At 47.8% G+C, this 27987-nt stretch overlaps 1 protein-coding gene across 3 annotated transcripts in view; it reads right to left on the reverse strand.

Moving 5' to 3' along the window:
- Positions 1-27987, reverse strand: part of LOC138521755 (E3 ubiquitin-protein ligase TRIM39-like) — a 197362-nt gene that overhangs the window by 67870 nt on the left and 101505 nt on the right. For all 3 annotated transcript variants that reach the window (XM_069634813.1, XM_069634814.1, XM_069634815.1), the window contains exon 4: positions 3832-3927. In XM_069634813.1, the coding sequence (XP_069490914.1) occupies positions 3832-3927 (96 nt within the window). The remainder of the gene's footprint in view (positions 1-3831; positions 3928-27987) is intronic.

The raw sequence follows: 27987 nt of genomic DNA on the forward strand, positions 1-27987 counted from the left end.
AAGCGCTGATTACCAAATCCCCGCCTGTTAGGGGGTTTTGAAATTCGGTCTAAGGTCTTTATTGTATCAAATTCTTTCTTCGCGTTCTCCACTCGTCATCCACTGCTCTCCCAAAGAGGTTGGACTCCTCTATGGGTTTATTAATAAGGGACGCTTGTGTTTCCGCCTTAAAACCGGAATTGCGAAGCCAGACGTGACGCTTCAGTAAAATTCCTTGTACCAAAGTGCGGCCAGCCGTCTCTGCTGCATCAAGGGTATTCTTGACGATGCTTTGATTGACCAGAGAGCCCTCGTTAACTGTAGCCAGTAAACGAGTCCTTAGGGGTTCGGGAACTTCTTCGATGTCCTGTTTGAGCTTAGCCCATTGAGCATTGGCGTAGCTTGCCAATAGTGTGTTATTATTGGCGATTCTGGTAGAGAATGCTGCAGAGGTGGTGATTCTCTTGGCTAGGGCATAAAGCTTCTTCCCCTCTTTATCTGGGGGTGCCTCGCTGGTAGATAGTGGGACACCGGCCCTTTTCCTGGTGTTGGTCACGACCAGGGAGTCCGGGATTGAGTGACCCTTTATATATAACGGGTCTGATTGAGAGGGGGAGAACAGTTTCTCAATCCTCTGATTGACCCCTCTCACCAATGCAGGAGTGGAAAGAGAAGGTGTAATACGTCTCTTAACTGAGGCGAGGATGGGTATAATCTGGCTAGTGGGGGGTTTTTCTTTGATAATCCTCTCCACAAAATCGGTGTCTGGGGTGACCTCCCCAGTTTTGATTTCGAAATGTGCTGCTGCCTTCTTCAGCAGTGCATTGAAGGTGGGTTGATCATCGACAGGCGAAGGGTTCCTGACTGGTGTAGTTTCAGTAGACCTGATGACTATACTGCTACTGCCTGTGTCAGTCGACCTAGCCGGTGACTGCCAGGGATTTGGGTCGCCCTCGTCTGTGTCTTCCTGGAATCCCTCCTCACCTATGTTAGTTTCCTCGTGAAAACCTCCCTCTTCTTGTTGGTCCTCAACATAGGTGAACTCATCTTCCTCCTGGAAGAAGGTGTCTTCCTCAGTGGGATTATAAGAGTATATGTCCTCCTGTGTGGGGTTATAAAACTTCTGGTATTTAGCCCTTGGACTCTTCATGGGTGCCTCCCTTGGTCTCTTGGGTGCCCTCTCTTCTGGGATGGACATGAACCGGTCTAGTTTGTCCATACAGGTCTGGAATCTTTCAAAGGTCCACGGAGGTCGGCCAGGACGGCCTGAGAAAGAAAAAGGAGTTTCTTCCTCCTGCAATTGTCGGGTTCTGTCCCATAACGTCGAAGAAAGTGAGCCTTCTCCTGAGTAGCCTTCTTGCTGGCTAGGGCCTTCTGTCGGCGTCGGGAACTGGCCTGATCTGTTTTCCGGCGCTTTCGGCGTATCTTTGGCCTTGTGCGCGGTTTTCGGCGTTTCACACGCCGTACGTCTCTGGCCGTCCTTAGATGCTATGCGCGCGAGGCTCTCGGCGATCATTCTCTCTTCCGAGGGATCGGTCGCCGTCGAGTCCTTGGTCGTAGAGTCCTTGGTCGTAGAGTCCTTGGTGGCAACGTGAGCGCTCTTACGATGCGCGTCGCCGGAGGTTTTGGTGTTAGCGCCCTTATTTTTAGAATGCCCAGTCGCCTGTCGCGGAAGCGGTGACGGCTGACGACCCTTACGGTCGGCGGAAGACACCGGTGGGCCCGGCGTCCCCGTTGGCGCTATGGCCGCCTTCGACGAATGCGTGCCGGGGGGTATGTGCTTTGGTGTTTTCCTGTGTGCGTCCTTGTCGCCGGGGTGTACATCCCCATAAGCTGGGCGTGAGCCGGGCTTGTCGGGGCCGGGGACGGACGAAGAGGAGCGTGAACGCTCCTTTGAGCGGTCTACAGCCTCCGTTACGGGGGCCGTGTAGTCACTGTCCTCGTCACACTGGGCGGCGGCGGCAGCGGGCGAGGAGTCAGGCCTAGACATGGCATAGGCCACCCACCTTTTGACCCTGCGGTCTTTTAGAGTTTTGGGCTTTAGTAATTTACAGGCCGAACAGCCGTCCTCCTGGTGATCGAGAGGTAAGCAACGGTTGCACCGTTTGTGCTTATCCTTCCAGGTATATTTACCCTTGCAAAGCGGGCAAAACCTAAATGGCGTCCTCTCCATAGCTGAGGGTAATAAGTGTGACTACGACCTCGAAAGAGAGGGAGGGGAAAGAGAAAGGCATTCTTAAAGAGAAGAAAGAGACCACAAAACCCCACTCTCCCTACTGTGTATGGCCGGCGAGGCCAGGCCACGTGTTCGGCAGCGCCAAAGGATCCCCTCCGCTCGTCCTTCCGTCGAAGATCTTGCTCGGCGGAGAAACAGCTCTGCGTTATCAATCTTAATAACAAACGACCAAGGGTCGAAGAAACTATTTGGCAATGTCTCTCGAGGTGCTCCGCATAAAGGCGACCAGTAGCTGGGCGGAAAAAAACAATCTGAGGGACCTCAACGCGTGAGGGATTGTGGGTACAACGCACGTCGCTATAGGGATAGTGTTACAGACACGCCTTGTCGACGTCCCCTTTTCGACTACGAAAAACAAAATGCAATACTCCGCAGTGACCACTGGATGTCGGACCTATGCACAGCATGTGATTCTAAGCAGATTAACAAACATCAGAAATATACATTTTTATTATCTTTACCCCCCCCACATATATATCTGCGGAAATATTGGGGTCAGACTTTTGGGGGGTCGGACTTTCTGCCCTCGGTCATTTTGTCCTATTCCCTATGACTTATCCGAGTGCTCTGTGTGTGTCTCATTGAACCAGTAAACGACGCTCATAACGCCTAAAGGCTAAACCTTACTGCTTTGCTACACTAACATGACTGAGCTAGGCTAGACCCAAGTGCTCACTACTCTGTTCACTAAGTAGGGTGGCCTCTAAGAACTTTCCTCCAGCGCTGGTTCAGAAAAACCATTTTAACAGACTATTGTTGCCTTTATGCAATCGAAGCCACCCAAGTCCAGACCCTGGCAAGGGAGCATTGTGGGAGGGAAGAGATGCTGAAATATATTGTTAGCATTTTTATCTGCAATGATTTTATAAAGTTCACTAAAAATTACAAAAAGAGGAATAACTATATCCCTATGAACTAAAGACTTCACCATGTAAACACTTCGGCTTGGGTGCCGTAGTTCTCTGGCCTGGGCGTGCCAGCAGTCTCTGCTGCCATCTTGGAGTGCCTAACTCCCTCTTTAGGCTGATGATGTAGAAGTTGCGAAGTAGGATCCTCCCCCCTCATGGTGGTTTCCATTCCTGCAGTGGGGCTTGGGGCTCAGTGACCATCTCAAAGATTCTGACAAAATGTTACAAAAAAGGAATCGATATCCCAATGAACTAAAGGCTTTGCGATGTAAAAAAGCACCTATTTCACTTACTTTTCTAAAATAACTAGTACCTATAATGAAAATCTCTTCCTATGAGATGTATAAACTGTATGCACTGGTCCAATGGGGTACACAATAGCTTAGCAAGAGCAATAAGCTCCTTTGTACAGATTGTGTGAGGAAATGCCTCTTCAATCCATACTCTAAAGTTGGAGTTGCATATCCCACAAACCAATAAAAGTAATAAAAAGTCGGGAAATAACTTTATTTGAACAATGAAGGATTCCTATCATGTGTACAGAGGCTAACAAACAAGTCTGAAAAGGAGAAGCTTAAGTTATGAAGCCAAGTTTGGAGATGAAACACTTCTTGGATGCTGACCACCATCAGGAAAGATCCCCAATGGAGTGGGTAAAATCCAGAGAGGTAGTGATGACTCCAAAATGTTGTTCGACAAAATACATACCTCTAGATCTTTGGTCTCGTTCTCCTCTTTAGTCTTCAATCCCAAAATGGTCTGCGATTCAAGTCTCAGGGTCGCCAAGCCACGGTGAAGCTTCTCCTGAAAAAGTGGTTGGAAATGGATTCACCACTAGGCAGGGAGAGATACGCACAATAAAACAAGCAAGCTTTCTTTTCCTCAAGTTGCTGAGGTGAGCCCATTTCAATTTCAAGTTACTTTTACCACACAAATCACATTCGGTTTTCCCAACTGATTATAGCTCCATGAGCACTCAGCTATGCAACGTTTGTCCTAGACTAACACATGCATTCCCTCACTGTGATACAGTTGGTTAAAGGGAAATGAACGAAGTGGCAGAATAGCACTCAGCAGGGTTTGAATAACGGTAGGGCTGTACATGCGAAGAGTACATATAAACCTCCACAAGATGCATGCAGTTTCACTTGCTGCAGCGCACACACACCACCCAGACCACATTGCATTTCGGACCAAATCACTGGAGGAGACCAAGGTCGACCCTTTCATCATTTGGGCTATTTGGCTCATACACAGTCTGCCCCTAGACACTGCTTCGCATGATTTTTGCCCTTGCTCAAGCCCTGACTCCTTCACTCAATGGATGATGCTTCTCCGATTTTACCAAATGGTTATCAGCCCTTTCCAAGACATCAGACAGAAGTCAAAACAATTTGTCTGGATGCTGATCTTAGTCAGGTGCCAACTAAGACTCCACCAGAGTTGGATAAATATGCAGACTACTGCCGCTATTCACCCATATGTGCTCCAGACCACTGAGTGCCAGCTGTTTAGCATATGGATAGACATTTCTGTTAGTGAAGGTTCAATCCAACAGCGGTTCTATGTCAAATGTTTAGGGTTCAGAAAGATCAATCCACACCTAGGTACTTGGGCTTCCCAATGTTTGCCTGACTTTCCCAGTGGGTAGTCAGAAGGGCAGTCAAGGCTGTACAACCAAGAGGAGAACAGAGTAGAAAAGTATAGGGTAGTATAACAGCTGGCAGGAATATCCCCAAGGTAGACATTTCACAATATACTCATTCACATAAGAGTGAGCATAAATGAAAATGAAGTATGTTACAGGTGAGTAACAGATTTCTTCGGGTGGGGACCTTTGCAGCAATGAGTTGGAAAATGCAAGGGTTCAATATAAAATATGCTTTTAGGGTTTTCTGAACAGCATAAAATCCAATGCTTTTGAACGGTACAGTCACTAGTGGAGGATGGTGGTTATTAGAAAGTACAGCCGTCAATGTTTAGGCAGAGCCAGTAGAAGTCATCATTGGGCTTGCTTGCACCCAATGGCTCTCTAGGGGCCAATGTTGGTAATTGATAAATACGAGAGGAAAGCATCCAGAACAAGTTAAGAGGCAGTCAATGTTGATGCCCAGCTGTAACTGTGCAGGTTGAGCAGGCTGCAGCCACGGAGGTGACACAAGGGCCCTAGACAATTGCAGTTACACCACCAGCAGCAACAGTGGCCAAAGTAGTACAGGCGGTGGTCTAGCAGTTCAAAAGGTGACATATTAGCACTGTGGACACCAACCACTGCCAGTCTGTTGCCAGAGAGTCAGGCCCAGCACACGAGGTAAGCCATGGAAGGCCCCCCGTGTGCTTTCAATGGAATATGGGAGGTGATTAACTTGACTGTACCTGCACAGTCAAGACAAGGAAGCACAAGTGTGGTTCCCTTTGTTGGTGTCGCGGGAGGTCTTGAGTGCGCACACAGCCAGGAAACGCTTCTGCAAGACGCACCCCGAGAAAAACACACACGTTTATTTACTAGGTGCAACAACCCAGGAACCCACATTCGGGCAGATCACGTCCGGATACACTATAAAACATTGTCCCAGCTTAGTCCCAGCTTAGTCCTGGGCTGGAAATCTGGCTTCATTGGGTTTCCAGGTACTTGCACAAGCCGAATGCACAAAGTCATTAGACTGAAGGCCATTTGTAAGCAATTAGCCATGGTGAAAGGACTGGGAATTTAGATTTCAAGTCTACTGAAAGGTCAGTGGCCCTTCTTGGGGAGGAAATGCCTGCCCTAGTTTTGTCCTTAATTTTCCTGGTGAAGGGGACAAACTGGGATAGAAATGGGGAGGAGTTTCAGCTGGTAAGCAATAGGCCTAGATTGAATTCAAGATTCAACACACTCTAGAAATGGCACTTCCTGTGGGGAAGAGAACCGGCCAGCCTTTCATCTATTGTATTAATAGGATACTCTGTTTGTTAAAACAACTCAGAATCATCCTATGATTCTTTCATGTATAGAAGACCAATATTCCATTTGAGCCAAGTCACACATGCCACAACGCCACCTATTAACCATCATTGGAAGCACACGTCCAGTTCAGAGCCATATCAGAAAGGCATTGTGGGTATGCAAATTAACTCCAATGCAAGCCGTTTTCTCCAGAAAATTGCCTTTGATTTACAGGGCAGTGCTACTTATGCATGCCCCAATGCTACAACCACAAAACTTTGACTATACAGACGATCCCTAGGAAGGTGAAACCGGGTATAGTCGTCTGTAGTCTTGAGAAATGCCTGTATTGGGTTGATTAAGTAATGTATAAAGTAGCATTGTCCTGTAAAACGAAGGACATTTTCTGGAGCAAACGGCTTGCATTTGAGCTAATTTGCATACCAACAGTGCCTTGCTGATATGGCTCTGAACTGGAGGTGTAATTTCAACACTGGTTACCAGGTGGCGTTGTGACTTGGCGCAAATGGAATATTGCACAGTCACATTTCAGGTGGATACACAAACAAAGTTTTTATATGGAGCTTCATGCCGAAGCCAGCCTCTATATGTGTGGGACTGGTTATTGAACTCATGTTGCTCAGTGTTTGCTTCCAGGTCAAGCATATTGCCCCTCAGCCATACTCTTGGTACCAGATATGAGGGATATAGACTCTTAAGCTCACATGGTACTAATGTGCGGGCGGGATGAGGGGATTAGTCCCATATTGCAGGGCATTTGAGGGCAGAAGGTTGAAACAATGGACGTGAAAGATAGCAAAGTCCCCCACACCTATGCACCATTTAAAAAAAATAGGAACTGAAGCATATACTCCTCTTGTCTAAAGGAACTAGATCTAATGCCTCTCACTCCATGGGGCTGTGCAGCATGAGGAGGGTTTCTGATATGACTGGATGAGCCTAGGAAGGAATTCAGGAAGGCGGGAGGGAATACAGCGATTTATCTGTAGACAACAGAATATGATCCAACACTGTTCCACTTAGTGACCTTCACTTTGACAGCTGTGCAAAAGAATCAGAACCGACTACCTTCTGCCAACATTTCTTACCAGGAAAGAAACCCATTGGAGCCTTTTCTATTTATTTCTGGCCTCTAAACCCTTGCAGTTATTTGAATTATCAAAAGAGAAGGCGTAAAGAAAGGACTTCGCACCAGTCATCAGCAACAAAACAGCAAAGTCTGGGCTATTTCAGCCATACTTCCAATTCTCCATTGGATACTGCATGAGAGCACAACCATGCCTTCTCAATTAATAAATCATAACCTTCTCTTGTGCTTCATTTGTTTGAAAGGAAAGATTCTACTAAGCCAGTCTCCACCAAGGCAGTATGGGAGATGGCCGGCAAAGCACAGGATTCAGATTTTGAGATGGCGATATACTAAGAATCTATTTCCTTTATGGCAACATGTCTTGTCACTTCCCTTCACCAATTACAATTAAGCCTTTCGTTATTATAGCATACGTATTCTTTAGATCGCAGAGGAGCGTCCAAGACCACCCCCCCAGCAGGGGCTGGGGTAGGGAAAATCATGTACCCGTCACACTGCAACAGGAAAGAGAGCAGACAACAACCCCTGCAGTAGGTGGCTGCTCAATTGCCAACACAGGAGAGGTTTACAAATGTCACATTATACTTGTATTGATAGGGCACTGCTCATACCATCCATAAACCCTCTTAATATTCATGTTGCAATGCATCTGATACTCAGAAATGAGCACTCAATGGATGTGTCTTACACGCTCATGCAAAAAATAAATCTTAATTATGAGAAATATGCAATAAAGAAACATTGCTATTACTATAGTCAATCTGCACCATACACAAAAAATGCAAAACGTCTTTAATGAAAAAGCTGATATCATTGTCATCACCTCTACCTCTAATCAAGACGAAGACTGATCAACCTTCCCCAAGAAATCATAGTCCTCTTAAAAACCAGCTACTTGCCTCACCAGATCATGCTAGGCGACCTCACAAATCATGCTTGGCAAACTTCATACAAACACCTGCCTCACCAAATCACGATCGGCAACCTCATAGAAGCACCTGCCTCAAACAATACCTCTCTCAATGTGATTTCAATGAATGATAAAAGGCCCGCCATACTCACTAACTGTAGTAGTTAGGGAGTGGAGAGGGTTGGCGAAAACTGGATGCCTAGATGCCACAATTCAAGGAGAAATTGAATTCTGAAAATATTAAAAAGCCACCTATTAATGCACCATGTTTTTTTAAATCATAAAAATTATCACAAGAACGACCCTTCAAAAAGGAATAGATGTCCATTGGGATTAATGCTGCAGCATTAACCAATCCAGAATAAGATGCCTGCTCTTAGGTGGCGAGCTGATTCGCCTTGATGAAGAAAAACAAAATTGTTCCCCACGTAACTCAATCAATATCAAAGTTCTTCTCAAATGTCAAGAGAGAGTCCTCCTGGGACTCAAAATGCCTCAAAACAGCCAGAATCCCATCTTAGTTGCTTTAGAATCCAGCTCAGGAAACATGAGGGAGTTGCCCCTTCCTTCTGGAAACCCCTTCTGCTCTCTCTTCAGTCTTCCAGCCATCTGTGTCTTCCCTTCATCTTATTGCCAGCTCTGTCGCCGCAAACAGCTGTGTGGGGCTTGAAGCATGTCTTATTCATACTATTCGGCGTTCACAGTTCCACGCCTACAACCGCCAAAGTTCATCCAGCACTAGAAATCTTTTTAAACAAAAATATCAATGGCCAACATCTTTCTTGTGTAAACTTATAGCAAGGACGTCTGTCATTCAGCACTAGGAATCTTTCCAACAAAATTGTCAGCGGACTACATCACTCCTGTCTGAAACTACAGTAGAGAGTTTTGTAGTTCTTGCACAGTGCCATAGTGAATTCTTCACTTGTTTTAGATTTATTGGAACAATGGCACTTGTCCCAGAAAAAGCCTATAGAGCAATTAACTGCTTGGTGTATAAGAATTGTAAAATATACTAAACGGAAGGTCAGTGGTGCTTAGCCCGGACTATAGAAAAAATCTCTGAAGAGCAGTGAAGAGCGGACTGTTGAAAAAAAAACCTCTAATGCAATATAATAAGTTAATGCTCACGCTTACTTGACATTAAGTGTTTGCATCACACTGTACGTTTAGCATCAAGTCTGGGCCTACGGCCCACACAATAGGCTGCTTTAAGCGTGACATTACATGGATAGACACAAAGTGACATGTCAAAGGGAGGGGCGCCGTGATAGGGTAAGAGTGGCATTGAGAGGTAAGGAGTGGTGCAGTGAAAGGTAAAAATAAGGGTAGGAGAAAGGTGAGAAGGAGAGAGAGGACTGTGGAACATCGGAGGCACAGAATAGAGAGAGTTTTGAGTAGCAGAGGCGAAGGAAGAAAAAGGAGTAGTTAGACAGGACCAGGGTGTCCAATCGGCAGCACAAAACAACCATTCTTTTTAAAGCACTGGGGATAGGAAGAACCCCAGAGGAAGACAGATAGATGAGGTTTCTGCCTTTATGCCCTCACCCAAGCTAGATTTATATGAACTAGTTACTCACCAACTGTAACGTTCTTTCGACTGGATGTTCATCCCACATATTCCTCATCTATGATGTTCGTATCTCATCAGCTTTGCTGCTTTCGAGGGCGCTGTGCACAAGGTTGTGGCGTCAATGTCCCTCGCCGGGCTCCGTACCGACGTCACCACCAGTACAAGTAGCTTGTGCTGCGCCCGTTGGCTTCAGTTCTGTTTTTTCGAGGAAATATTCGAGGAACACCCAGGTGTGCCTCATGACTAAAAAACTCTTTGTGAGAGAGAAGTGTAACTAACACAAACTGTACTGCGGGGTAGGATGGGAGGGGCAATGAGGAATACGTGGGAGGAACATCCAGTCGAAAGAACGTTACAGTTTGTAAGTAACTAGTTCTTCGAATGGATTGTGTCCTCCCACATATTCCTCATCTATGATAGACTACCATACCAGTGATAATTTTGGAGGTGGGAGTACCATTTATTTTTTCTCATGAATGGAATGTAGTACCGCCTTAGCAAATAATCCTTCATTGGAAGAAGAAGCATCTAAGCAGTAATGCTTGATGAAGGTATGCATTGAGGCCCATGTTGCAGCTGAACAAATATCTGCTGCAGGGACTCCCCTCTTCAGATCTGCAGAAGAAGCCATACCACTAGTGGAATGAGCTTGAAGCCCATCCAGCGGGTCCTTTCCCGCCAATCTGTAGCACTCAATTGTAGCCAAAATGATCCAGCGGTATAGGTTTTGTTTCATCACCGCTAATCCCAATTTACGGCCAGTATAACCTACAAAAAGTTGGTCATCCCGACGTAATTTTGATATTGTTGAAACATAAAAACTGAGAGCCCTTTTTGGGTCCAGTCTATGAAACCTCTCCTCTTTGCCCAAATGAGGAGGAGGGTAGAACGTTGTTAATATGATTTATTTGCGACAAGTGAAAGTCAGAAACTACTTTTGGTAAGAAAGAAGGTTTAACCTTAAGTTGTGAAAAGTAGTGTATGGAGGTTTGCATGAGAGAGTCTGCAACTAACTAACCCTGCGGGCTGATGTTAAGGCCACAAGAAGGACGGTTTTTAATGGCAGAAGCCTCAAGGGACAGGAATACAGAGGCTCAAAAGGTATACAAGTTAGAAACTTAAGCACAAGATGTAAATCCCAAGTCAGGCCATGAAAAGGGACTGGAGGGTACACATTAGTGAGCCCTTTCATTAATTGAATGATTAATGGGATTTTAAAGTAGAAAACCTCTTCAGAGGAGTGCTTTAAAATGGACAGCGCAGCCAGATATCCTTTAATTGTTCCGATCTGGAGCCCCAGATTGGCTAGTTGCAATAGGAAAGAAAGCACCATTGGAGTGCCACATTGAAAAGGGTCCACATCTGTATCCCGGCACCAGATACTGAATTTATTCCAACAACACGGTACAGGGATTTAGTTGCTGGCCTTCTGGCCGAAAGCAAAATCTCCATTACGTCATCCGGAAGATCCTAATCCTTGTATCTCAACCTCTCAGAAACCATGCATGAAGGTTGAGTGTCTTGACCTCTGGATGGAGAACCCGACCTTCCTGTTGCGAGAGAAGATCCTCTCTTTGCAGAAGACTTATTGGAGGGCAGATGGACATGTCCAGAAGGTCCGGGTACCACGTCCTCCTGGCCCAATCCGGGGCAAGTAGGATCATGGTTCTCCTGAACTTTCCTCACATAATCGGGAGGTTGAGAATCACAAGGACTGGAGGAAACGCGTACAGAAGTGGAAATTCCCAGTCCACCACGAACGCTTCTCCTAGAGCTCCTCTCAGAGGAAATTCCCTTGAGCAGTACTGTGCGCACTTTCGATTGATCCTGGTCGCGAACAGATTCACTTGAGGGGTTCCCCAAAGGGTGAAGATCTCTCGAAGGACTTCCTGAGCTAGTTCCCACTCGTGGGACACTGTGTTCTGCCTGCTCAGAGCGTCTGCCGCCGTGTTCTGCTCTCCGGCTAGGTGAACTGGCGATAGAGAGATTCCTTCTCGTATTGCCCAGAACCAGAGCTGCATTGCCTCTCTGCACAGTGGTAGTGACCCTACACCTCCTCTCCTGTTGAGTAGTACATGGCCACTGTGTTGTCTGTCATTATCAGGACATTCTTTCCCCGTGCAGAGGGCAGAAAGGCCTTCAGCGCTAGTCTGATTGCCTTCAGATCCAAAAGGTTGATATGTAGTTTGGACTCCGATGGAGACCAACGACTGCCGATTGTCAGATCATTGGTATGTGCTCCCCACCCTGTCAGTGAGGCGTCCGTTACTACCTTTATCTCCGGCCATGGTTGCCAAAAAGGTTCTCCCTTCAGAATGTTGTCCTTGCAGGCCCACCACAGGAGATCCTGTGCGACCCTGCTTGGAACCTGAAGGAGTTCTGACATTCTGCCTGAGACCATTGAGTCCTGAGAGCCCACTGGAGGGATCTTATTCTCAGGCGTGCCTGTGGCACCAGAAAAATGCAGGTTGCCATGAGGTTGAGCAACCTCAAAGTCGAAGGCTGGGAGACGCTGGGCACTTTGGAATTTGATGACCATCTGCAGAATATCTTGAGCCCACACTACTGGTGGCAAGGCATTTCCCAGGGATGCATCTTGGACTGCTCCAATGAATTTGAGCCTTTGAGATGGTATCATATGGGACTTCTTGAAATTGAGGGTGAAGCCTAGTCTGTGAAGGGAGTGACAGGTGATTGACAGATATTCCTGAGCCTGTTCGGGAGAACACGCTCTGATCAACCAATCGTCCAGGTAGGGGTAGACCTGAATCCCCCCCCTCTCCCGAGACTCGCTGCCACGACCGCGATCAGTTTGGTGAAAACCCACAGGGCGGAGTTCAGCCCGAATGGCAGAACTTGAAACTGATAGTGAGAACCACGAACTACAGGCACTTTGTGCTTGAGATGGATTGGCACATGAAAGTAAGCATCCTGAAGGTCCAATGATACCAACTAGTCTGAGTTGGAGAGCCTGAAGGATCTGAGAAAGGGTTATCTAGTTTCTTAAATCCAAGATGGGTCTCAATCCTCCATCCGTCTTTGGGATGAGAAAGTATAGGGAATACCAACTCTTGTTCCTCTCCGCTACAGGTACATGTTCTATTGCACCTTTCTCTAGCAGGGTTAAAATTTCCTGCACAAGGAGCGGATCTGGAATGTTGACAGAGTTGGTTTCCGGTGGATGGACCTGAGGCCTTTTTAGGAAAGGAAGGCAGTAACCTTGAGCTACTGTCTCAAAGGCCCAAGCATCTGAAGTAATGCCTTGCCATTCTGTCAGATGCTGTGAGATTCTGTTCCCACTGGGGTCTTGTGTGATAAGGCCTCAGAGTGACTTGGTGGCGGCTGCAGGATTGGCTGAGGGCAAAGATGCTGTTCCTGAGGCTGGTTTCACACCATTTCCTCGTCCACCACAAGTGGCATTTCTTTTACCTCTTTGAATGGCCTGTCCTCTTCCTCTACCAAAAGACGAGTAGTATCGAAAACAACGACCTCTCCTGGAAGATGAGCCTGAATAAGGTTTGAGGCTGTCGCATAGAGGCGCTAAGAGATTTACTCGCCGCTTTTGAGGTCTGCAGTTTTTCTAAGCTTTCATCAACTTTACTGCCGAACAGCCTCAGGCCATCGAAAGGCATGTTGAGTAGCCTGGCCTGCACATCAGGTGCAAATCCCGACTTCCTCAACCACGCAAATCTGCATAGCAGTGTGCTTGCAGCGATGGATCTGCCGATACTATCAGCAGTATCCAGTCCAGACTGGAGACATTCCCCCCCATGGTCTCCTTTCTGTCTTTTACAATATTTAGGAAGCCTTCCCTTTCCTCGCCATCCGGAATATGTTCAGCCCCGCCGAAATGCAGTCCCACAGGGTATCGGTGAACCTGGCCAGGATACAGGTGACATTTGCTGACTTGAGAGCCATGCTACCCAAGGTAAAGGCCTTACGGTCCCAAGCATCCACCTTCTGATCCTCTCTATATTCGGGGGGGATAGATGGATAGGATGTTTGCCTTGATGAAGTTGCTGTCTGAATAACCAGACTTTCTGGAGTGGGATGCCTCTTTAAATAATCAGGGTCAGAAATAGAAGTTCTGTACGTCTTAGGAAAATTACTGTTAACTGCAGAAGCAGTCTCAGGAGCCTTCCAGTTCTTTTCCACTGTTCTCTGAAGTGCCCTGTGGAAGGGGAGAACTGGTCCTTCTGGGGGCCCTGGTCAAGTATATCAGTCATATCATCCTGATCAAATGTGGGTGAGGATCTACCCCAGCCCATGTATTAAACAACCCTATTCATCAAACTCCTGTACCCTGAATCTGCAGGGTCAGGTTTTGTAAATTCTAGCTTTGGTGACGTATCAATGCCACTAGCAATGTGAAGGGTGCCACACAAGTCTCTCATTTTCGATTCTGGATCGATTAATTCCTCTGGTAACTCTTGTACCATATTGTACTCCAAAATGAGAAACTTCATCTTCTGAGGCACTTTCTTCTTCAAAGATAGAAGACGTAGACTTAAAAAAGTCTGACTTAGGGAAAGGAGTAAATCTCCTTTCCTGTGTATGAGTTTGCCTCGAAGGAATCAAAGGAATCTTCGAAGGCACTGATGATGTCTTCGACAAAGGTGTCAAAAGCTCTTTTGGCTTCGGTGTCGAAGTCTTCGGCGCCGATGGCATTGAAAAAGTAATTGAGGGCTTTGACGACTTAGGTTTCTTCGGTGTCAGGGAATCATTCGATTTTCAATGAGTCTTCGACGATTTGACGTCGGCTCGAGATTTACCCTTACTACTGGATCTTTCCACAGTTTCCTGCGTCGTCCAATGGAGAGACCGCGGTCTGGCTCTTTTGAGGTTTCTTTGTGGGGGTCGAGGCCGCATTCTCAAAGTCCTTCACCATCTTCCTTCTAAATTCAACCCATTTTCTTGGGGAATCCGACTTAGTCGGACATCTTACCAATTCGGTAGACATATCAGCCGAAGAGGAGGGAGATCTATGCCTTCTTTTAATCTTCTTCTTTGAAGATCTACTACGTAAAGATCTACTACGTGATCGGGACCTCTTGGAATGTTTTCGCCGGTCCGAATATTTCAATTCGCCCGACTTACTATGTTTTTTTGACGAGGCCTTGGAAGAGGCCTGCCCCACTGCCAGTTTACCTTTTCTCTCACAAAGAGCCTTCTTCGTCATCGACTGACAGGAGCCACAGTCTCTGGTTCGATGGTCTGACCCTAGGCACCAAAGACAAACGTGATGAGGGTCTGTAAGAAAATTTGAAGCACGCCGTTCGAGAGCGAAGCAATCGGAAAAACAGAACTGAAGCCAAAGGGCGCAGCACTAGCTACTTATACTGATGGTGACGTCGACACGGTACGGAGCCCGTCGCGGGACACCGACGCCACAACCTCCTGCACAGCGCCCTCTGCCGAGAATTCTTTTTCCGAAAGCAGTGAAGCTGACGAAATACGAATATCATAGATGAGGAATATTTGGGAGGACACAATCCATTCGAAAGTAGGTGTTACCAGTCGTTAGGTGGAGGAACATGGGATTGAAGGACGCCTGAGCTAGGGAGGTAAAAAGCCCTCTGGAGACGAGAGTGGGACGCCCAATAGTGTAACCTCACCCCTTCTAGCATATTCAACAATCTGCTACCATTAAGACTGAGCAATCCATATTTATATTGTTTCAAAGAATAAAAAACCTTGAACTGTCGGAGTTTGTGTGAATTAAGGTCATCTGTGACCTAATATATCTATTGATTTGAGCACCTCTAGCACAAAGCTGAACTCCATGCTAGCAATTCTTTGCATCCCAATTACCCCTCGGGAACAGTGTCTTAGTAATCTGGGAGCATGTGCTGCGAAGATACAAAGCACACTGTCTTTCAACTGCACAGAGCGTAATACAGTACAGACAACAACCTAAACATTTTCAATGTTTAGGTTTGGTTAGGTTTGTAGGGATCAAATTGGGCACAAGGCTGCACTATCTTTCATATCACAAAGTAATTTGATTACACCGCTGAATTTATTTTGCTAGCACTATTGCTTTCTATGGCTTTCATTGTAGAAGCCATTATACTCACAGCAGCAAAACTGGACTGTGGTCTTTTAACACTTACGGAGGGAAATCAAGATGAGCATCTTCTGGAGCGCTAAGGTGTACTTTGATGTTAAGATGGCTAGTATAGATCTGTCCGATATAAGCTTCTACCACTCGGTCAACTTTATTATGTGTGGGGTATTTTCAGGAACACCAAACTTCCCTGACACTTTAGGAAAAGTAATTGGCCTGCCGTCTTTGATAGAAATATATCACAAACGGACCATGGTACAGATGGCATTGTTGAAATTGAAATGGTCCACTATTTTACGAACTACTAGCATGAAGATTATAGTTTAGCCAAGGCAAGATGTGCTCAGTCCACTGCTCTGAAGCTGAGCGGCTAGTCTTCTTCAGATACCCATGGAAAGGCAACTCCACACAAGCTCAGTGAATGATCTGGTTTAGATACCTATAAACAGTCCCCCGTCCTCGAGCTGAGTGTATAGTCTGTTTAGATACTGCGACAACATCCTCTGTCTCGTTCTGAAAACGACCAAAGTTGGTTGCCTTTACTGCTAATGGGACAATCACAGCAACATGACCCTCCCAGGTCACCAGCAATACAGTCAGAAAGCTTGACCCTCCCCATTGCACCAACATGGACCCTCACCAACTGAGAGGGCCTGCAGCCCTCCTTGGGCAGACCCACATTCATAGAGACCAAAAACAAATGATCTACTGCAGAAGCAGGCTGTGTAACTCACAAAATACTTGTAATGTTTATCCAGCTACTATTACCAATGAATCGTGTTGGCAGTGAAGTTAGTTCACAGACCCAGGGAGGTGCACTGCAAGCTCCCAAAGACCCCAAAGAAATGCGTGACAATGTCCAGAAACCTGCATTAGATCAAAGCCTCAAGGAGATGCTTCAGGATATCTTGAAACGTGTGTTACGTGGAAGCCCCAGGGAGATGCTTTGCAAGCTCCTGGAGCCCAGATTTGATCAAAGCCCCTGGGAGGTGCCTCATGGGCTCCCGAATCCCACATCAAACACAATGTTGCTAGTTTGCCGTTTTCAGACCACAGGTTTAACCAAGAATAATAATCTTATTGGTCCATTGTCTCCCTGTAAAAGATTTGATCACCGGGGTAACAGAATTGTAAGTTGGGCACAAACTAGCATTCTTTACACATTCAGAAAAATTCTTCCAACCAGAAACCACAGAACTGTCTCCTTCTCAGAGACTACAAAGCAGGAACACAAAAGGGGAAGTGAATCCTGAAGACAAGTTCAGACACTCAAGGAGTCCAATCAAGAGTGGGGTTGAAGGGGTTAGGAGGGACGGGGAATAGAACTATTTGTAAAGCAGAGTCCCCAGTCAGTGAATGTGGGTTGTATGAGCATGTGCTTGAGTTTAGAAGTGGTTTGATAATGGATAGCGTTGGAGAAAGCAGAGACTGGAGAGGTGGAGAAGCAGTGGGGCTTATGAGGTGGCAACCTTAAGGAAGGAGAGTGGATAGGATCAAAAGTGTAAGAGCGGAGAGGAGAGAACACCAAGAAGAGAGGAAGTAGTAACCACAGTAGGACACGTTGGTAGTGCAGAGGTGGTAACATCAGGACTGAAGAAGGAGGTGACATCAAGAGGAAATGGTGGTGTGGTAACATCAAGGTTAAGGAGGCAGGGGGAAGAAACATCAAGGGGGAGATGAGGGTGAAGTAATGCCAGGAGGTGGATGTGAAGATGACAGGAGCAGGTGGCAACACTGGAGGAGGATGAGGAGGAGGAGGAGGTGGTAGTGAGAGGAGAAGGCAGAAGTGGCAGAGGAGCCCATAACACTGGGAGGTGACTACTGACAGGAAGGTTCCAGCGGCCCAGGTCAACCCAAGGTAGGGCCAGAAGGTGACTGGAGGAATGAATAGGCTAGGAACAAAACAATAAGACCAGAGAGGTGAGAGGGGAAGAAGCAGGAGTGGTCCCGGTCAGAACAGACTTACAGGAACGCTCTATCTCTACGTGCTGGTTGCCTCAGATGACCCATCTGCTGGCAAGACTATGCGCTTCAATCCCGGGGTGAGGGATCCGAGAAAGCCCACAACTAGCCAGTCATCTAAAGGAGGGTACAGAAGCCCATAATGTAAGGGTCTGCAACCTGCAGCTCTCCAGATATTTTTGACTACCACTCCATGACCAGTCACCATTGACTATGTTGATAGGTCTAATGGGTGTTGCCATCCAAAACATGAGCATGCCAAAGGTTGCCCTGAAGCAGTGATACCCAGAAAAAAGTATCTGTGTTTATGTTTTATGGATTTGTAATTAATCTGAAATAAACTTGAAGTTTAATTGAACTGAAAGTGGTGATAGAATTCTTTTTGAACTAGAAAGGGACTAGGAAAGACCTGTGCGATCCACGTGAAGTTGGGAAGGCCCGACAGTCTGGTGACCTTTTAAAGACAGAGAGGCCCAAATAAGATTAATCAGAAGGACCGCCCAGACTGAATTTGTGCTTGGGAAGATCCAATTTCATCTAAAATGGCCCAACTTGTATACGTGTCCCTAAATAAAAGCTTGAACATATGTTCTTTGTATGCTTCTTGGTTCCAGGTAACATTGGGACAGTACCAACAGAGAGTCCATCAACATTTAGCTCAATGGATAGTTTAGTTTAAATAACCATAGGCACCCCAACACACCTGAAGATCAGGGGGGTGGGGGGGGGGGGGTCGGCATATTTCAGATACCCACACACATTCCAAAATGTGCTATCCTGGAGCTCTGTGCATGTTTTATGGAATGTTTTTTGGAAAGGGTTAATTGGTTTGACATCAGAGAATATGTGGCATAGAATTATATCAGGGTATGAAATTCAATTTACAGCAGCAGTGGTAGACTTATTGCAGTCCTTACATTTTGTAGAATAAGGTAATCCACTATTAAGGTAGGGAGAGTAGTAAGACACAGGTCGGCAATGCTAGATGTTACTCCAGTTTCGGAAAATAATTCCTTGGTGAAAGAGCTGAACCTTTTAAAGAGCCAGAGAATAAGAAGGGTATGGGGGGAGAACCTCAAGCATGGTAAGGGGATAGGCGTTATTTCTTTAGGGGGAGCCGCCTGACCTTCCAGCCATCCAGGATCTCCCATAGTTTAGGGGCGGGGGGGGGGGGTGGCCGCTGTGTTGGGACGGGTTGATTCTCTGGCGTTTTATTGAAAAATGAAATGTGTTGCTTGGACATTTTGTACCAAATTGTAAAGGATTGTTTCTATTGTACGTAGATTGTAAGCCAAATGCAATAAAAAAACAAAAAAACTTTTATTTGATTTTAATTTTCAAGAAGAGTAAAATTACAGACACTGCTCAGTAACAAAATACAGAGACGAAACATGAGCATCCACCCCATACTTCTCGTAATTGAAAATACAAAAGCATTGTAATAGGCTTACATTCCCCTCTACCCTTCAGGGCTTCTGATGTGATCAAGTTGCGGTGCTGCAGTAGGTCGCCTAGTGTGTGAATCCCCAGTCTCTCAAAGTGTTGCCGGAAAATATTCTTGCGAGTGAGGGGTACTCCACTAATCCGGTATATGGCTAACTCACGAGAGAACTAACCCGCTCGTTGAATTTCATGTTGCAGCCTGAACCACGCTTTCCTGGTTATAGCTACAGGTTGTATTTCGGATGTCTCTTTCCCAGGTGTTGAGTCCCAAAGCAGGCCTCTCATGCCGTTTGGGTGAGTAGTTGCTTTCAGGAGTAGGATATGCGGGAGTTCGGGAGTCGGAGCCCACCACCAAACAGAGTAGTGAATCTGTGCTGCCAAAAGTAGATCCACAGATCAGGGAACTCTAGGCCACCCTGTTCATACGACAAGGTCAGACTATGAGACTCTTGCCTGTCCTCCGGCCCGTGCCAAGTGGATCATAAGGCTCCGGAGGCGGGACAAGAATCTGAGAGGGGGCCAAACGGGGACATTATTAAAGATGTAGAGGAGTTTGGGAAGGACTACCATCTTTGCCAAGGCCATGCAGGCCACCTGCGAGATAGGCAAACGAATCCAAGCATCAACTTTGTGTTCTAATTTCTCTAGGATTTCTGTGTAATTAGCCCTGTACAATTCTGTCGGAGAGGGTGTCACCAGTACACCCAAATAGCTGCTGCCGTCAGGGCACCAGCGAAAATCTTCGCTGATATCAGAGCAGACCACGCTCGTTGTCAAAGTGAGTACCTCCGATTTGGACCAGTTGATCTTCAAACCAGCGAGGTCTGCGAATCGGGTAATCTCCTCCACCAAGGGTAACAGATTGTGCTTGGGGTGTTTCACGCACAGCAGTATATCATCTGCATAAAGGGAAATTATGGAGGGATGAGAATAGATTTTGACACCCCGTGGCATGATATTGCCGTATGGCACAGGCTAGGAGTTCAATCGCCAAAGCGAAAAAGATGGGAGATGAGGGACAGCCTTGCCGTGTACCACGTGACAGGAGGATATAGTCAGATAGTATGGTATATGATATGGCATTTGTAACACGCCTATACACGAGTGTTTCGAGGCGCGACAAGGCAGGGGGGGGCAACACAGGGAGACAGATAACGATCCCACTAGGCCAGGTGTCATTCAGATCGCGCAAGTGCAAGGGTAGAGGGGAAAGTGAAGTACAGATGCGATTAGTATATATTTTTTCTTGCAGGGCTGTGTACAATAATTGTACCCATTGGAGGTATGCGGTTCCTAAGCCCAAGCGCCGGAGGATCTCAAAGAGAAAGGGCCACTCCACCTAATCGAAGGCCTTCTCGGAATCCAGTGCTGCCACAACAATTGGGATTTCGGGGTCAACATTGTGCATGAGGGACAATAAACGGCGCAGATTATTCAAGGTAGAGTGCCTGGGATAAAGCCGGACTGGTCAGGGAGGATCAGCGCCGACATGTGGGGCAGGAGTCTATCTGCCGGGATCTTTACCAGAATATTATTGTCTGTATTGACCAACAGCAAAGGCCTATCTGAGGCGCATTTACATGGGTCTTTGGCGGGTTTCAATAGAACTGTAACGAGGACAGTCCTGGTGGATTTCAGGAGAACCCTGTGCGACCTGGTGGCTTTATACATGTCGTGCAGCTGGGGGATCAGCAGGTCAGCATATGCTTTATAAAGTTCTGCTGTAATCCCATGTAGCCTAGGAGCTTTACCATTGGGAAGAGAGAAGATCACTTTGTGGAACTCCTCGATGGTGGGGGTGGGGAGGGTCGTTCAGGGCCATCCCCAAGCCAGGCTCCAGCCAGCCAAGAGCAACCCTGTCCAGCTATTGCGTAATGGAATCATGTCCGGCCGTTATCTGGGAGGTGTAGAGTCTCTCGTAATAATCACGGAACACATTATGACGAGGCGCCCTGTAGGGTCTCAATTTCTATCATAGGATCTAGCTGGTGTTCACGTTTGATCGCCCATGAAAGAGTCCAGCTCGTGCGGTCGCCCTCAAGAAATGAGGCCTCCGCAATGGGGTCAGCCAGGTATAGCTCCTCTCTAGCAATCAGGAGGGACATATCTGCTCTAGCCGTTTGAAGTAGAGCCGAACCTCCTGAGAGTCCTGAAGGCCCGGTCGTGATTTTAGCATCTTAATCTCACGTTCAAGAGAGGAAATGGAGTTACATAGAGACTTCAAGACCTCACCTTCTTTTGCCATGCAACATCCTCTGATAAAAACCTTAAAGTTTCACATACCACTCTAGGGTCTGGCACTGAGCCCGCATTTATTTCAAAGAATGTCTGCTATCACGTCTGATCTCCTCTCGAAAAACTGTATCCTCCAGGGCGCAGGCTCTGAAACACCACCGCATGTGTCAAGGTGGCAGGTCGGACCATGAAATCCAACTAATACTGGGGAGTGATCGGAGCGGGTTCAGGGGAGAATCTGGGCGCTTACAATGTCTCGGGCCAAATCGGAGACCACAATAACCTAATCGATCCTGGAGGAGCTACCATGTACCCCAGAGTAGTAGGAGTATTCCCTGGCTGTAGGGTGCAGTAGTCCCCAGGAGTCAAGGAGGCTGTAGTAATCAGCGATGGCCTTCCATTTCTGAGCTGATCTCAGGGGAGCATGCTGGGACGATGAGGATCTGTCGAACTCCAAGGAGATGGCCACATTAAAGTCGCCGGCCCACAGGATCTTGTAGGATGGAAATGTATATAGGTGAGCAGCACAGCGCTGAACAAACTCTGGGTTGTCGTTATTCGGGGCATATATGTACATAATAAGCACCCACCAGCCCACTATTTCCCCTGCAAGCAATAGATAACGCCCCTCTTCATCTCCAATACTGGTATGCAGTTTTAATTCCAGTGATGGTGGATATATGTGGCTACTGCTCGGGAGTGAGTCGAACAGGGTGAACCATATCTGTGGAGCCCCCATCCAGTCAGGTTGGGAATTCTGTTGCATCGTGCTAGGTGATTTTCTTGCAGACACAGGATGTTCGCCCCATGACCTTTGGCATAGTTTGATATCAGGCGTGCCTTTTTCCTGTTAGTGAAACCCTGTATATTCCAGGTTAACAATGTTAAGGGCAAATCGTGTCCTTGAGACTTATCAGGGGCACCCATACTGTGAGTTGATTAAGTTCTCCTGTGTATAATCAAGCTCTACACCAAAGTCTAAATGAGATGTCTTCAGCCGGGGTATTGACATCCACCCAGTCAAGGTGCAACGTGTATAGTTGTGCTTCATCAATTGGCACTCCCTAACACCCCAACCCCAAAACAGAAATGTGTACAACTTGCAAACATAACCCTGGGACCCTCGAACCCCCCCACCCACGCCAGAAACAGCAACTTACCAGCCCCCTGTTCCCCATCCTGTAGATACCCTAAAATTCAGGGAAAGGAAACAAAAAGAAACACAAAACAGACTGGCGCTTGGCGTCAGGCAAAGGGAGCTTGCTGCGGCTGGGAATGCTCCATGCGGCAGAAGCCAGATACAACATTTGATGCATTGCTGTAGACCACAGAAGGGGTAGATGCATTTTACTACTCAACATTACGGTTTATGTTCGCACCCCCGGAGAGGGCGCGAAGGAAGAGGACGCTGCCAGAGATACCCAGAACAATGGGTTGCTACAGAGATCTACGGGGAGAGCCACCTGTGTCTGGAATGTCCCTTGCAAAGCGCTCAGCGGCCTCCGGGGAGGTAAAAAAAGGACACCCTGCCGTCCAGGACCACCCTGAGCTGTGCACCTCTTTTTTCCTTAGGATATTTTTTGCTGCTTGGAATGTTTTTCCCTGTTCCTGTACTTGCGGGCTAAAGTCGGGGAAAAGACGAACAGTAGCTGAGCCCCCGCGCAAGTCTTTTGCGGCACGGAGTAGGATATTCCTGTCCCGGTAGCTGAAAATGTGGGCTATGATCACCCTTTCCGGTGCCCCGGGGGAGGTCTGGCAGCCAGTGACCTATGTGCCTGCTCCACCATGTACATGTTAGTAACCAGAGGGTTATCGAGGATCTCCAGCAGTAGTTTTTCAGTAAATGACTCCATATTGTCTATGGGGATAGATACAGGTATTCCTATTATACGGATATTGTTCCTCCTCTATCTCCCTTCGAGGTCATCATTCTTGGCCATCACTTTCTTAACATTTTACTGAAGGGATGAGACCGCCCTTTGAAGGGTCACTATCTTATATTCCCCGTCACTAATTCTTTGTTCCGCTTCTGACATTCGACCGCATAATTTGCAGATCTGGACTGCGGAGGTATCTACTTTGCAGGTCAGTGCGTCTATTTTTGCCCCGAGGTTATCTGTACTGCTTTTCAAGGACAATAATGTCTTGTTCAATGCGGAAACGTCCATTTTGTGCGGGGCGGGGGAAGGCATCTGGTCTGATCTAGCAGGTCCATTTTCGCTTGCCGCTTAGGGGCAGTTGACAGGGAAGCTAGGGAGCCCAAGTCAGTTGAGGTCCAAGCAGGAACAAGGGATGGCCTGTGGACCGATAATGCAAAGGGTTAAGATCTACCCCAGCGGCGCAGGGGCAGTGCGTCTGGGTGCCTCGGTCAGGAGGATGGTGGGATCAATCTGGGCCCCCACGAGCTGGAGGAGCGCGGCACAACAGGGTCCGCCTCATGATCAGAGACATCCGCCGGGGTTCAGATGTGAAGCAGAGGCAGGAAAGAGGCGGCCGGTCTGTCCCTGCCAGCCAAGGGTCTGCTACTCCCAGGGTGCAAGCTTCAGACTGAAGGTGCAGGGTGCTGCGGATATGCCCAGTGGGTGCAGGTGATGGAACGCCTTGCGCCCAGTGTGCTATGGTGAGGGAGCCATCTGGGATCCAACCGGCAGGTGCAACACCTGGCCCACCCTCGGCACTGTGTTGGCGGGTGGCGTGGTGCGCCCTGGGATGCAGAACTTGTGAAGGGCGGGCGGAGGAGGGCTGATATGGTGAGTGGGTTGGGAGCGCAGGCTTCCTACAGGAGCTTTGCTCTCTCAGTCACACCGCGTACACCGATGTGTAACCCAGTGCGGTAGCAAAGCAGGATAACGGACAGGATTTATTCGGCTTGAGCCGGAGCACTTTCAGGCCGTGGCCATTTCCCAGTTGCGCATCAGCGCCCCCATGTATGGTTTGGTTATTATTCCTATAGATCAGGGGTTGAAACCACTCCCATCAGCCCTAGTAAGCACAGTCTATGGTGAGGGACCACATGGATTGGTTTAAAAACATGGAGAGCTTAAGGCAGCAGAACTCTACCACAGAGAGTCTACCATGGAGCTCTATGGGCGGTCTGGTTTGCCAACCAAAGACAGTTCACCAGTACGGAGCCAAACAGTGGTTTGGTTTAGATACCTATTGACACGCTCTTGTACTCACCCGACAGAGGTATTACTAAAAAGGTTGTTTTAATGCCAATCATGTAAGTATTATCAGTGTGAACATAGTTTAACATAACAGGTCTTTCTGTGGAGCACACATTCCCTACTTACAGGGGTTACCTTTGGTCTATAGACAGATAACAGATGTTTATTGTTACCCAACTCAATGGAACTCATTGAAAGTGAAACTTCCGATTACTGCAAGCTTGTGCATGTACTCATGTGCCATGTGGCTATAACACTCCTTGGGAGAAAATTCGCCAACATACTGGTGTCCAAGTGCAGGGTCTAAAACAGGGGAGTTAAATTGAAAATAGGATAGAATTAAACCTCATGCTCGTTGTTCTACTAGGATCATTGGATTGTGTTTTTAATAAGTTAATGGGTGTGTGGGTGCTGAATCAACTTCTCCAGCATTGGATCTTTCATAGATTCACATGCTGCGAATATTCCCAGTCTTCAGGTTGGGAATCCTCTCTAAAAAAGAGCAGTTTAAACTTAAACTGAAACTTTCAGTCACTTTTGTGCTCTGTCATTTTGGGTCATACGGCTCACAGCCAATAGGAACATCTCCCTTGACTTCTCCCGTGTCGTCCAGCTTTAGATTGCTTACTGCACGTTAGTGTAGGGAGTCCTCAAACATCGTCTCTTCAACATTTCTAAGGAAATTTGGGGATTTTAACATCTTTTCCACTAAATCAATATTATTTCGCCGTCTACTCAACGACTGGTGTTGGCAGCGACAGTGCTAGCTCCGTAGACCATTCCCGCCACCGGTAATCTTCGATAATGTTTCGTTTGCGCAGTTGGGCCTACCTCATGGCGGAATCCATGAGGAAGAGCCTGTTCAAGGCCTGTCCCTGCTGTGGACTCAAGAATGTCTACGTGGACAATCACCACAATGACTGCCTCTACTGCCTTCATGCTCACCATGTCATCCAGGACTGCGAAATCTGCCAGTCGTTCTCCAACAAGACTATGAGGGATCGCCACTGTAGTCTCGTAATGCCCGAGGACGGCGGCAGGGCCTCTGATTCCGCTTCAGTACGGAGTCGAGCCTTGTTAGGGCAGGGCAGGACAGCCCAGCGAACCACCTCTATTAAGAGATGTAGGTCACATGTAGTCCAGGCCACCAGCAAGAAGAGGCATAAAGACACCTGTGGCGACTAGCCCAGATCCTTGCACAAGGACTGGTCTTCATCAAAAGGTCAGTGCCCAAGGGGTGTCGGCAAGGGAGGAGAGCCAAGGCCCTTTCCATCGCCAGAGGGAGGCGATGTCTCCTAAGTCCATGTCGAAATCTGGTGGCCACTCTTCGCCTTCAATGTCGAAAACTTGCTAGTCGCCTAAATAGGCGACTATGTCATCATCGGCAACAACCAAGCCTTCCTCCAGGTTGTCTACCCAAAGGCCATCGACACCCTGTAAACTAAGCCGTTGACTGCCTCGACTACCTCGCCACGACAGTCAACGAACTAGTCCATGGCCACCTCGTCATCGGCCACGACTACCGCACCACCAACGGCAATGGCCACAAGGATCTCGTTGATGGCATCTACATTGACGGCTGTGATTCCCTCATCGACGACACCACCAACGACCCCGTTGACGGCCAAAAGTGGTTCCTTCCATACCATTGTTGCCATTGTCACCGACCTCTCCGACACCCACACCAGACACAGAAACTGCTAGCTCCTTGGGCACACTAGATCAAAGCGCCAGTCCTTTCATTCAGGAAAAGGGTGCTATGGCAGGACTTTGCGGGATAACAGAACCACGTACCAGTCTTTCGTCTCTTGCAAGACCCCAAGAGGGGACCAGTACAGGAAAAGGTCCCAGTCCTACAGCCGTTTGCAGCGACGCCATGGCTCCTCCAAATCTAGGGGCCAGTCTGGCAAACGGGCATGACCAGTCTAGGTCCTCTCGCTTCAGCACCCCGGTGGGAGGACGACTGTCAAGGTTCTTCGAAGAATGGACACACATCACGACCGACGAATGGGTGCTATCCCTCCTCCAGCAGGGCCAGTCGCTGGAGTTAGGGGACTATCCACCAGACATTCCTCTCGCACACAAACCACAGAAGTTGCGACACCTCTTGCTTCAAGAAGTACGAGCTCAGCAGCAAAAAGGAGCAGTGGAGAAGGTTCCAGAGGGCAAGCTGGCTACAGGAGTCTACTCCTGCTACTTCCTGGTAAGGAAAAGGTCACTGCACAACAAGTCAGAGGGTTGGAGGCCCAAATTAGATCTGAGGGTGCTCAACAAGTTCCTCAAGGCACAAACGTTCCGCATGGTCACACTACAGCAGGTGTTGTCCCAGCTACAACAAGGACATTTCTTGCCATCCCTCGAGCTCGAGGGATGGCAAGAAATCATGCAACCCATTGATCAACTGCTGGTTACACATGAGACCGGTGCAGGAATTCCTGGATGCCCGCTGGATCCAAGCCTCAGGTTTCTGGGACGACCACATTGCTCCTACACGGTTTTCAAACTGAGCCTTCGCTGGTGGTCAATGAGGAAACATCTATTGCAGTGCGCGCCGTTCTGGTTGCCGGCCCATCAGGCCACGACAGATGCTTCACTGGAGGGCTGAGGCGCACATTGTCAAGACCAACACACCAGGGGCCTTTGGTTGGTGGAGGAAAAGAGCCAGCACATCAACCTGCTGGAGCTACAAGCATTTGTATGGGGACCGAAGTCCTTTCTACCCCTCCCGAGGGGAAAGGTGGTACAGAGTTACACCGACAACACAAAGTCGATGTTTTATGTCTGCAAGCAAGGAGGAACAAGGTCCCCACAGCTTTCCAGGGAGGTCCGAGCCCCGTGGCATTGGGCTCTACAGAAGGGCACGTTTCTCATTCCCCTTCATCTACCGGGGATTCAGAACACTCTGGCGGACTCCCTCAGCAAGGAGTTACGCTTTAGCCACGAGTGGGAACTGCACAACGACCAGCTTCACTTGTTTCAAACGTGGGGCACTCCGGAGATCGACCTCTTTGCTACCCACGACAATAGTTGCTGCAAGACCTTTACCAGCAGCTTCACCCAATGACCCCCCCACCCCCGAGAACTTGGGGCACGCCTTTGCGTTTCCATGGGAAGGGAGGTTTCTGTATGAATTTCACCAGATTCCTCGAGTTCTAAACACCTTCAGACTGCATCGGTGCAAATTGATATTAGTGGCCCCTGCGTGGGCAGTTTTGGTACTCCAATCTCCTTGCCCTCTCGTCAGCAACACCGATCAAGCTGCGCCCACACTGTCCAGGAATCAAGGAGCGTTACTACACCACGACCTAGCCTCTCTCAATCTAACGGCCTGGCTCCTGTGTTCTTAGTGTTCTGGGCTCTGTCCCTTTCACGAGAATGCCGGGCGATCCTGGCCAGGGCTAGAGCTCCGTCCACCTTGAAATGCTAAAGTGGAAGCGTTTTCAAGTATGGTGCAAAAACCAGCAGCTGCA

This window comes from Ambystoma mexicanum, chromosome 13 (assembly GCF_040938575.1).
Source record: "Ambystoma mexicanum isolate Mex_15411 chromosome 13, UKY_AmexF1_1, whole genome shotgun sequence".
In the NCBI taxonomy this organism is placed as follows: Eukaryota; Metazoa; Chordata; class Amphibia; order Caudata; family Ambystomatidae; genus Ambystoma; species Ambystoma mexicanum.